Here is a 12,838-nt window from a genome sequence, read left to right as displayed (position 1 = left end):
ATTGAAACTGAGGGCAAGCGCAAAATGTCCCTGGCAGTGCTTTTGGAAGACCCGGAAAATTTTTTCACCAAAAGACAACTCCAAGAATGGCTGCAAAAACGAAATATCACGTTCACAGCCATCATCAAAGCTCATGAAAGGAGCTGGATCATCAACTGCCATTTGGAGGAGGGCCGCAAGAGACTACATTCACTAAAGGCAGAGACTATTTCAACGATCCTCCACATGACCAATTGGAGCCCAGAACTCACAGCCCCCATCTCGGGCCAATGGGTGATCGTCAAAGGTCTTCCGGTGGAAATCTGATGTCGGCATACTCTAGAATGCCTCACAAAAGAATTCGGAGAGATTATTTGGGCCGAAAGCCAGCCAACGCAGCTTCACAAAGAAAAAATTTTCATTCGGCCAAAATCACCGGTAAGTGGTTTACAGTTTTTTCATATCTCCTGCGGAAAAACCATGATCTGGGTCTCCATGGAATTCGGAGATCTGGAAACCCTCCCGACAGCCAACTCGGAAGAAAACACAACCCAGACTCAGCCGATCCGCCAGTTGCTGACTCGGAAGCATCACTCGGAGTTCAATCGGACATGGGTTCCGAAAAAAAAAAAAAAAAAATCCAACCACACAAAATCAATCCCCATATCCCGAAACAGTCCAATCAACACCAGTTCACAGTAACCCTCTTACTGCCTCCGCCAAAAAAGATTCTATCCACATAAATGCCTCCGCAGACAAAATCCCATCTCTGAAATCGCCCTTGGCCACAGTGCCAATCACCAATCCCAAAACATCTGCAATACACCACTCCCCAAATCCAAAATCTGACAGGATCTCTCAACCCGATCTACAGACACATCCTGACAAGGGGATTATTACTTCCCCATGCTCACATCCATCACTGTCAAACTCTACCTCACCTCGACATAAAAACCAAAAAAAGAAACACTTTCACCCACATACCGACCTCTCCATTTACCAAAAACCATCATCACCCTCTCAAATCATTGACATTTCCAATGCCCCTCCGATCTGGCAACCTCGAGCCCCGCACCATACTTTTACACATAAAAAAAACACCTTTTCAACCATCAAATCCACAGCAGTCGACCTCATCAACTTCCAAAGCCCCTTAGTCCACATCACGCCGTCGCCCCGTCATTTCCTTTCTACATCAACCCCTTCCCCACCGCCGCACCTCGATTCCCAAAGCAGTACCACTCGCCTGCCATACATCAACCTCCAACACCCTTCAGTCGACATCACGTCGTCGCCCCGTACTTTTCTCTCTACATCACCCCCCTTTCGCTCTGCCGCTCCTAGATTCCCAAACCATTACCACTCGCCTGCCATATGTCAATTTCCAAAACCCCTCAGTCTACATCACGCCGTCGCCCCGTCCTTTCCTTTCTACATCAACCTTTTCACCTTCGCCGCTTCTCGTTTCCCGAAGCAGTACCACTCGCCTGCCATACGTCAACCCCTCAGTCCACATCACGCCACCCTCCCGTCCTTCCACTTTTAAATCCCTCCCCTCCCCTCCGCCGCCTAAATCTTCCTTTTCCCGAAGTCTGCCGTACGTCAACCCCTCAGTCCACATCACGCCACCCTCCCGTCCTTTCACTTTTAAATCCCTCCCCTCCCCTCCGCCGCCTAAATCTTCCTTTTCCCGAAGCCACACCCCTCACCTGGCATTCCCGTCCCGCAGCTTCTCTAACTTGATAAATCCCCTTTCCCCCCCACTTTCACCCACATTCTCGGCTCCTTATCGAGGATCTCCCTCTGCGACCCCCCCCGACCTCAAACCTTCCACATCACCCATCCCATCCATCCCAGCATCCCGCTCCTCTCGCCGTCCCATCAGACCCTCCCTCTCTTACTCAAATCTCCCCTTATACGGCCACCCCTCAAGCCCCGCTAAGGCCATCCCTCCTCTCCAATGAATCCACTTGGGATTTCGAACCCCCCTTTTACTCCCCTCCCCCTTTATATATTCACTCTCCCACTATCCTTTGCCCCACCCCCCTTCGTATTATCTTCCCCCACTCAGACACCATGGAAAACCCAAACCCCAACACCTTCACCCCTCCCTTCCACACCAATACTGGAAAACAAATTGCCAACACCCCTTTCCGGTATACCTACTCCAGGAAAAAAGAAGCAGGGAAAACTAAAGCCAAATTCGGTAACCCCGCACCTTCCGAAAAAAACACTGACAAAGATAAAATCAAAGACACTACCCCCCCCACCTTCCCCCCCTCCTAATCCCCCTCCTGTCCTTCCAATGGAATTTCCCCATGATTGGTACGATCTCCCCCTGCTTTCCCCTCTGGAATCCCTCCAATTTGGTCCGACCTCCCCCCAACTATAACCTTTGAATCTACCCTAGCCAAGGCCTTCACTCCCAATCTGCGGGATGAGCTCCTCCTGTTCCTGCTGGAACAGGAACAAGACTTTCCTAGAGAAGAATTTTCAGAAATGACAGAGCTTGCCAACATCTTTTGTGCGGGATACATTGAAGCTGGCGCCGTGGAGCGAAATATCAACTCCCACCGTTCCCCATGATCGTTCTATCATAGGAATGTAAGAGGTCTCGGCTCTCTGGCCAAGCGTGCCCTCGTCAGAGCAGCGCTTTTTGATGTTAAACCAAAAATTGCTATACTTCTTGAAACGAAGATACAGTCTTTTGATTACTCAATTGTGTGTAATATATGGTATGACTCCAACCCAGCGTGGGCGCATGTGGGTGCAATTGGCCATTCTGGGGGCATTATTGTCATCTGCGATCCAACTGCTTTTGATGCTATTTCCGTCCTTCCGGGGCGATACTTAATCGGTATCCAGCTCCGGGATCACAACCTCGGTACTTCTTGGGCTCTAACTGGCATATATGGGCCTACTCATTACTGTGACCGAGCATCTTTCTGGGAGGAAATCTTTCAGCTTGTCCAATTGAGGGACCTCCCTTGGCTCATTGGAGGAGACTTCAATGCGACATTACTTTGCTCTGACAAAAGTCCTCCTGCCTCCCGAACCTCATCAACCATGAGAGTTTTTTCTGACTTTATCAATAGTGTTGCTCTTTCCGAGGTTCCTCTATCGGGGAAAAAATTCACTTGGACAAATTGCCAGAACACCCACCCCCCCCCCCCCCCCCCCCCCCCCCTATTTTGTCTAAATTGGACAGATTTTTTGCCAATATAGAATGGAACCTCCTTTTTCCCAACACCTCTGGCCAAGTCCTAAACAAAATAGGATTTGACCATTGACCTATCCAACTCAATTCTCGGCCTGTTGCATGGGAAAAATCTCCCTTTCGGTTTGAGAATGCCTGGTTATTAACCAAGGCTTTCATCCCTTCTTTGAAATCAAGGTGGCTCGAATTGGAAAATCATCCGAACCCGGGTTGGGCCCTCCCTCAAAAACTGAAAGCCCTCAAGACAAAGATCAGAATGTGGGATAAAAATCACCGAGTTTCTGCTGCTTCCCAGAAAGATTCGATTCGCCGCCGCATTTCTGAGCTGGATCTACTAGAGGAACAAAGGTTAATTTCTCCTACTGATTTTTTGATTAGAAATAATTTAAATGTTGAATACCGTACGTTTCTTCATTCTGATTCTGTCCGTTGGAAACAACGTTCAAGATTTCGTTGGATGGCTGAGGGTGATGGAAACACAAAGTTTTTCCATTCCATCGCCTCGGCCAGGAGGAGGACTAACCGTATCACTGCTCTCTGTAACGGAGACCAAGTGGTAACAGATAGTGCCTCCATTTCTAACCTTTTGGTGAAGTATTTCTCAGAGCTATATTCAGAAGTCTGTTTCAGAAGACCAAATATCCATCAGCTCGATTTCGAGCGCATCTCAACTGAAGACGTTGTTGATCTTGAAACACCATTCTCCTCAGAAGAAATTGAACGGGCTGTGCTTGGCCTTCCTAAAGATAAAGCCCCCGGACCAGATGGCTTTAATGGTGAGTTTTATCAATGTTTTTGGGATCTGTTAAAAAATGATGTATGTGCCTTCGTTCACAATTTTCACCAAGTGGGAATTACTCACTCTGGAATCGGCGCATCTTTTATTGCGTTATTCCTAAAAAAACAAATTCGGAGGAACCTAAAGATTTTCGGCCTATTAGTCTCACTTCCAGTTCATATAAAATTATTGGACGTATATTGGCTAATCGGCTAAAAGTTGTCCTTTACAAGGTACTTAATCCTTGTCAAAGTGCTTTTATCCGAGACAGAAACATCCTGGACTCTTCTCTAACTGCTCATGAACTTCTTGATTCGTTCAAAAAATCTTCACTTCCTAGGTTTGTTCTAAAAATTGATTTTGAGAAAGCCTTTGACCCGGTTGATTGGAAACTGGTGGATTATCTTTTTGACCGTATGGGTTTTGGTACAAGATGGAAATTTTGGATGAGCTGTATTTCCTCTCCTTCATATTCTGTTTTGGTAAATGGGAAACCCCGAGGATATTTCAAAGCCTCTAGGGGGATCAGACAAGGAGACCCCCTTTCTCCATTTATTTTTACTCTCATTGGAGAATACCTTTCCTCTATGATCCGGTTTGTTAAACGTTCGGGTTGGCTCAGTCCTATTTTTTCTGATCCAATCCAAGACGTTCCCATTCTTCAGTTTGCAGATGATTCTATTTTTTTTGGAGAAGGGTCCATGAGACAAATAAAACACATGAAAGCAATCTTGAGCATCTTTGAAATGACGTTTGGTCAAAAGATAAGCTGGGAGAAAACAACAATCTTTGGATTTAATATTGATGCATCTATTCTCAACTCAATGGCAAACTATCTGGGTTGTAAGGTAGCATCAGTTCCGAGTACATATTTGGGCTTACCTTTGACTCCTTTCCTGCCTTCGAAAAATTCTTGGTTTCCGGTTGTTGAGAGGCTTGAGAAGCGTCTGGCTTCTTGGAAAGGAAATTTTTTATCCAAAGCTGGTAAACTGGTTCTAATTAAATCATGCCTTCATGGAATTCCATCCTATTTCTTATCTTTGTACCATTGTCCAGCTTCTATTCGGGATAGAATTAATTCTTGAAAAGAAGATTTTTGTGGGATGGGCCAAATGGGGAAAAAAAGTTTAATCTTGTAAAATGGGTAGATGTTTGTAAACCAATTGTAATGGGGGGCCTTGGGATTCGCGACGTTGCTACCACCAACAAGTCTCTGCTATTAAAGTGGTTTTGGAAGTTCAACATGCAACCCAATCTACTGTGGCGCCGAATGGTTGCAATTAAATCCGGAAAAGAGAATGGCTGGTGGACGGATGGGGGAAGATTTTATAAGTTATCCCTTGTTTGGAAGAAAATTGTCAAACTCTTACCTACCTTCAAATCTGCCGTCAAATGCTATATTGGGAGTGGTACAAATACTCTTTTCTAGTCGGTTTGGTGGATCGGGGCTAGTTGTTTAGAGGAAAGTCATCCTCTTTTATTCCAACTGTCAAGATCTCGTAGTTCAATGATTTCTGACCATTGGCAGTCTTCGGGTGGTTGGAATCTTCATCTCAAGCGGGCATTAAATGACTCTGAAGCTGTTGAAGCTACTGGTCTGATCAATTTACTTTCTGGTGTGGCCTTAAAAAATTCTGCCGATACACTCATCTGGACGCCCAACAAACAAGGTATGTTCTCTACAGCCTCAACGTACCATCATATGATTTCATACCCGCCTCTTCACGCAGAACATCCTGCTGCTTTTGCATGGTCGCTCCCGATTCCTCCTCGCATCAAATTTTTCATCTAGACGGTATGTCGTAAGAAAATCTTAACTTCTGACGCTTTGCAAAGACGAGGCATTAATATTTCCAATCTAGAATGCCCATTTTGCAACACATCTCCTGAAACAGCAGATCACACGCTTCTACATTGCGAATATGCTCATAAGATTTGGACCGAATTAATGGACAAGATCGGTTTATTATATTGCCCTTCGCAAGATTTGCAAAACACTATTTTAACATTGGTTAGCTCTCGTCTTCCGAAGTTAGGGAAAATCTTAATATCTTGTTGTGTTGGACACATTGCGTGGAATTTATGGAAAGAAAGAAACAATCGCAAATTCAATCAGAAAGCTATTCCTCGGAATATTCTTTGTGGTCAGATAGTCAGTCAAGTTAGCTCTTAGGTTCTCCTTCGCAAAGAATTCTGTGATCTAAGAGCAACAAATATGAGGGAAAATTGGAGAAATGTTGCGAAAATGTCTCTTATTTCGAAGGTTCCTATTATGTTAGAATGGACTAGACCTCCTCCTAGACACTTTAAATTAAATTTTGATGGAAGTGCTTTCGGTTGTCCGGGCCCAGCTGGATTTGGTGGAGTAATTCACGATGATCAAGCGAATCTTCTCTTCACTTATGCGGGTCCAATTGGAGTATCAGACTCTACTTGTGCGGAATTACATGGCTTGCTCAACGGGCTGAAACTCTTCAAACAAAAAAAGGACGGTGCTCTCTTGATTGAAGGGGATTCTCAAGTTATTATAAACTGGTGCTCCAAGCCATCAAAACCTCCTTGGCGTCATTGGAAGATTTTTGATGAAATTTGTAATTTAACTTCTGTTTTATTATGTATTTGGAAACATGTTCCAAGATCCGCTAATCATTTAGCCGATGTTCAAGCTAAAAAAGGCGTTACCCTCCAACATCTTGTTGTGGAGGAAATGTCTTTTTAGTCTCTAGGTTTGTATTTTCTTTTTGAATACATTTACAACTCTTCTCAAAAAGAAGCAAAAGTATTGAACTTGGAGAAATATTGAAGAATAAAGATTCAAGAGCAAAAGGAAATTACTCTTTGCAAGTTCAAGTTACTAACTCCAACTTGAAGAGTGTTAAACACGATCGTTTCATTGACTATAAGGCAAATCTCACAAGTGAAAGCGGCTTGAATGTCATATAGGGCTACGGGCTCTAGTGATCAAGGGACTTGAACATCACCTCTCCGCATGGAAAGGTAGGATGCTCTCCAAAGCGGGTAGATTGATCATCTTAAACTCATGCCTCGCAGGTATTCCTAACTACTTCCTCTCTTTCCTGGCTTGTCCTGCCTCTATTAGTCGGCACATTGACAAGATCAAGAGACGTTTTCTGTGTCATGGCACTGGAAATGAGTTTCACTATCACCTTGTCAGATGGGATGCAGTGTGTAGGCCAAAGTCTTTGGGTGGGTTCAGGATTAGACGCACCAAGGAAATGGGGTATGCTCTATTGCTCAAGTGGTTCTGGAAGCTCAACTCTTCCTCAAGAGCTTTGTGGAAGCCAATGGTTGCCTTCAAAGCTTCGGGCGTCTTGGAGATAGATGGATCACTGATGGCAATTGTCGTCATCTCTCCCCCATCTGGAAGGCCATGTTTCATTTGTTCTCCACTTTCCGCAATGCCATTCGGTTCTTTGTTGAAGATGGCTCCTTAGACATGGCCTTACCAATGAGGAAGCCATTTCTGTATGTGGCTTGATTGATAGTCTTGGTAGTGTTATGGTCCGTCCTCAGACAGCTGATCGGATGATTTGGCTCCCTGACGATAGCGGGCGATTCTCGGTCTCCTTGGCTAGGGGTGGCTTTGAACCGAGCCAGTTCGCGAGCCGCTCGAGTTCGGCTCGGTTCAACTAGTTTTATATCGAGCTCGAGCCAATCTCGAGCTCAGAAATAGGTTTGTTTAGATTAATGAGCCGAACCCGAGCAGACCCAGGTTCGGCTCATCGGCTCGCGAACCAGCTCGTTTTAACGAGCGGCGATTCGGGAATCGGAGGAGTTCTAAAAAAAATTCGGGACAGAGAGTCCCGTCTCTTCCCTTCCATCCTACCCGTCTAGAACCCATACTTCTTTGCCATTTCCTGCCATTTCCATGCCGTTTCAGTATGATTTTCTCGCAAAAATCACTGTCCGTCAGCGGGTATTCATGGGAAACGGGGGATTTTGGTCTTCAAATCCCTCGTTCTCCCACTCCCTCTCCAATTCCTCAATCTTTGTCAAAGACTTCGATTTTTTCGTCTTCCTCTGCGATTTCTTCCTCTTCAATTTCTTCATCCGAAGTTCTTCCTCACCGACGAACGAAAGCCACGGTCCGACAAGAGGTAAGATTTTTATTTAATGTTTTTTTTTTTTTGCGTCGCCGACCTAACCCTACAAAATCTCTAAATCTCACTTCGTTTCAGCAGTGATCCTTCATTCTTTGAAAGGTTTTGGAGATATCCCCGAATGGCGAACACTCTCTATTTCTGTAAGTGTTGATTTTTTTTTTTTCATTTTTATCTTCTGTATGTTTTCTTCCTCTGCGATTTTGGAGTTGATTTTTGTTTTTCATTTTTATCTTCTATACGTTTTCTTCCTCTGCAATTTTGGTGTTGATTTTTTTTTTTCATTTTTATCTTCTGTAAATCTAGTTAGCCTTTGGTTGACAGGACTCTGGGGTTCGTTGTATATGTTCCAGATAAAGTTAAATACATCATTTTAATCATTTTTTTACCTTTTTTCCTCAATCAATAAGTTTTATCTCGTATCGTTTTCTATCATGTGGTTTTTTTTAAGCACGAAGAGAAATTAGCAGACCATGTAGTTGATTATTATCTTATTACTCACATGCCTAAACTTTGACCTTCCAATTTCCATCAATATTGCTATCAACGGTATTGGTTTTAAATGCATAACTTCTGTTCTCTCTTAAGAATCTGTTTAAGCTGAAAAGGATCATTCATCCTTTGCTCGGCATTGCATTCTGTACAGTGGTCATTCATATGTTGTCCTACATTTGGTATCCTATACGATTTTCCTGTGGACAAAGTCTCAAAGCCCTTCTTCTAGTCACAATATGTGGATTATCAACATTTTCAATGTACAATGCACATCTACTTTTGCTAGTTCACTACTTATATTGATCTCTGTTCATATAGATTGTGTCCATATTAATTATATTTTATCTGGTAGTGGACTTTTTTTATCCGAAATGCAATGATTAGTCTTTACCTTTTTTCTGCAGCTTCTATTGTGACTTGGTTCTGTTTTTTTTTTTTTAAATAACTTGAGAGAATTAAAATTACGATAACATGCTCTTTGAATCAATTGTGTAGACAAAAATCATGTCCTAACTGCAAAATTGTAAAAAAAAAACCTATCTGGTGTGATCAGAGTTTGTTCTTTCTTCATGTGTCTTTTTCTTATTCCTATGGAACTCTTCCTCTTCCTAAATATAATATTGTGGTCCATAAAACAACCATAATAATTAAATTGTTGTTCACCAAAACAAAACTTTTTTTATGCATATGGAACTCAACCCAATTATGTTATGTTAGACTAGTAACAAGTCTAGTAAGTATGTATTCACCATACATATTAGATCAGAACATTTCGGAATACAGTACATAATTTTTATTTTTAGACCCAATATTTCGTTGAATTGATACGTTAGATACAAACGGATGTAAATTATCTCTCTTTTTTGCAATCGATTTTTATCCTTCCTCTTCAATTTCTTCATCCAAAGTTCTTCCTCGCTGACGAGACGAAAGCGACGGTCCGACGGGAGGTAAGATTTTTATTTAATGTTCTGTTTTTTTTTCGTCGCCGACCTAACCCTACAAAATTTCTAACTCTCGTTTCGTTTCAGCAGTGCTCCTTCATTCTTAGAAAGGCTTTTGGAGATATCCCTGAATGGCGAACACACTTTCTGTTTCTGTAAGGTTTGAATTTTTTTTTTCATTTTTATCATTAATTTCTTGGTATTGAGGTTGAATTTCATCAGAATATTAGAAGAGAATGTTGGTATGCTTATTTCCTTCTCTTAGAAGTTTTAAAATTTATATATAAAAAAGGATCGGTATATTGGACAGGAAACTATTGGATGCAGGGCTACAGGCTCAAAGAGACCCCGTTGCATTGAAAGACAAGGGTCGTCTCACAACGTCACGTACCTTCCTCTAAGAATAGACAAGTATCTTAAATTATGTGTAGGATCTTTGTTGTTTGGATAACTTTCTTTTCTCTATGTTTTTAATTTGTAATTTTGTTTTTTTGTAGAAGTAAGAATGTCAACACCTCCTCAATTGACATCAATAATTAACACTAGTTCTAGTGTAACTATAAATAGTGACTCAACTCCACCAGAGTCACTACCCTCTGTCATAGAAGTGGACCCAGATGAAATTACCATAAATGAGTATGAAGGTGACTCAACCCATACTTCAAAAAGACAAAAAAAATCTCATGTGTGGTTGGAATTCAAAGAAGTATCACTTAAGGGTACAAAAAAGGCTCAGTGTGTTCATTGTAAAATCAATTTGAGTGTTATTAGTAGTGGAGTGACCACACATATGAGTCGACATTTGAAACGTTGCACTAGTAGAAAAGTGGAAATGAGAAAACAAAAAAACTTAAACTTTCAACCAATGGGAGCGGGGTCTAATGTTGATCAGAGTCCATCTGGACTTCCTTTTATGGATTTTGGAGGAAAATATGATCAAGCTAAAACGAGAGTACTCATTGCTCATTGGATTCTTATGCATGAGCATCCATTCATGATAGTAGAAGAGGAGGGATTTAATTTTGTAATGAAGATGGCAAATATGAATTATGAGAAAATATCCCGTAAGACCATTAAGGAGTGTATGGAGGTGTATGAGGCAGAAAAAAAGAAATTGAAAATTTTGTTAAAAGAGATTAACAAGATTAGTCTTACCACGGATCTTTGGAAGTCCCAAAATCAAAAGATTGAATACATGGTTATTACTGGGCATTTTATTGACAGTAATTGGAAGCTACAAAAACGAGTCTTTGAGTTTTGTGCATGTTCCTCCCCCTCCTCGTGGCGTTGATATAGCAGATGTTATTTACAAGTGTTTGAAAGAGTGGGAGATCGAAAATAAAGTTTTTAGTATTTCAACTGATAATGCTGCATATAATGATGTTTGTATCAGAGTTTTGAAACAAGATTTTTCAAGGAAAAAAATTTGGTGTGTGGTGGAAAGTTGTTTCATGTGCGTTGTTGTGCTCATATTTTGAACTTATTAGTCCAAGATGGTCTTGTTCAGATTAAGGATATCATTGATAATGTGCGTGAAAGTGTCAAATTCATAAATCTGTCTGAGGCTAGACTTCGCACTTTTTTCTGAAATTGTACAACAATTAGAACTTGGTGAAAAGAGGTTGGTTATTGATTGTCCAACTCGTTGGAACTCCACTTATGACATGTTGTCTTTTGCATTAAAATGCAAAGATGCAATTTCTAGATTTAAAGTTAGAGAACCAACTTATGATTGTTTGCCAAGTTTTGATGAATGGGAAAAGGTTGACATGGTGTGTGAGATCTTAGAAGTTTTTAATGCAGTTACTAATATAATTTCTGGGAGTGACTACCCTACTTCTAATTTGTACCTTAGTGACGTATATAGGGTAAAAAAAGTTTTGGATTTTCATTCTACAAATGAAAATGTTTTCATTAGGACAATGGTTAGTAGAATGAAAGAGAAATTTGAGAAGTACTGGGGTGAATGCAATTTATTGATGGTTGTTGCTTCAGTTTTGGATCCAAGGGTCAAATTAAAGTTGATCGAAATGTGTTTTCCAGTGATATATTCTAAGGAGGAAGCTACAATGAATATAAATTTAGTTCGACGCACCTTATATGAGATCTACGAGGAATATGGATCCTTTTATAATGTGGATACTAGAAATGAAGAGATTGTTTCAAGTACTAGCTCTATGGGTGTTTCCACAAGTCGTAGGCCTTCATCAAGTTCAGGTTGGTCAAAGTTAATGAGTTATATGAAACAAAAGGATATAGTTAATTCACCAAGGTCAGAATTGGAAATTTATCTTGAAGAAGGTGTATATAGTTGTGAGGAAACTTCACAATATGATTTTGATGTTTTAGAATGGTGGAAAGTGAATCATATGAAATTTCAGGTATTATATAAGATGGCAGCAGACATCCTTGTAATTCCCATATCCACAGTAGTTTCAGTGTCTACATTTAGTGTTGGTGGTAGAGTAATAGACTCATATCGTTCTTCCTTGGCACCAAATACAGTTCAAACTTTGATTTGTGGCAGTGATTAGGTTCGGGTTCTTCACAATGTAAAGAAAAATCAAAAGGTGAATTTCTTTGCTTAATTATTTATTATGATATTTTTTAGTTTATTTTTTAGTATTATTTATTAAAATTTTGTTTTATGATTACAGCCTGAGAAGAAGAGTGTAGAGATAATGCTACCAGCTACATGATTTTTCATGTTTCTCTCATCATGGTAATTTTAATATTTTTAACGACATTAAGTAACTAGTAGTGGAAGAGTATTTTTTTTATCTGACAATAACTAATTTTATTTTTTTGTTTTTGTCATAGGTGGAGATTTTGCTCATGCAAGGACTCATATTATTTTCTAGCATTAAGAGAAACAACTATAGTTTGTAATTTTATAATGGATTTATAGTTTTTATTTGGGTGATTGTAAATTGATAGTGATATTTCATTTAATTTTGTTGTGTTTGATTAATGTATGGAACTTATTTATAATGTTATGCAGTGTATAAAGTGTTTAGACTATTTTATGGAGTGTATAAACAATTTCATGGGGTGTTTATGGAATGTATAGATAATTTGATGGAGTGCTTATGGAGTGTTTATGGAGTGTTTATGCAGGTATTATGTATATTGATTATGCCCAATTTTATACAGGTATTATGTACATAGATTATGCTCAATTTTAAGAAAAAGTTATGCCCAATCTTATACATGTATTATATATATAGGTTATGCTTAATTTTATGTAGAGGTCATGCCCAATTTTATGTAAAATATATGTATAATTTTATATACAATTTATTTG

General features: G+C 40.4%; 1 protein-coding gene across 1 annotated transcript; it reads left to right on the top strand.

The window, feature by feature from the left end:
* The first annotated feature begins 3,452 nt into the window (after positions 1 to 3,452).
* Positions 3,453 to 7,429, top strand: LOC137948894 (uncharacterized). Its single transcript, XM_068795107.1, has 4 exons — positions 3,453 to 4,013; positions 4,208 to 4,456; positions 5,503 to 5,644; positions 7,026 to 7,429. Exons 1-4 carry the CDS (start codon positions 3,453 to 3,455, stop codon positions 7,427 to 7,429), a joined length of 1,356 nt encoding a protein of 451 aa, XP_068651208.1.
* Positions 7,430 to 12,838: the final 5,409 nt, after the last annotated feature.

The sequence above is a fragment of the Aristolochia californica genome, unplaced genomic scaffold (genome assembly GCF_029961685.1).
Source record: "Aristolochia californica isolate CCGP_79_NKW_82.1479 unplaced genomic scaffold, dmAriCali1.0.hap1 SCAF_1, whole genome shotgun sequence".
Classification (NCBI taxonomy): Eukaryota; Viridiplantae; Streptophyta; class Magnoliopsida; order Piperales; family Aristolochiaceae; genus Aristolochia; species Aristolochia californica.
The sequence above is the reverse complement of the archived record's forward strand: the minus strand, read 5'-3'. Positions and strand labels throughout refer to the sequence as shown.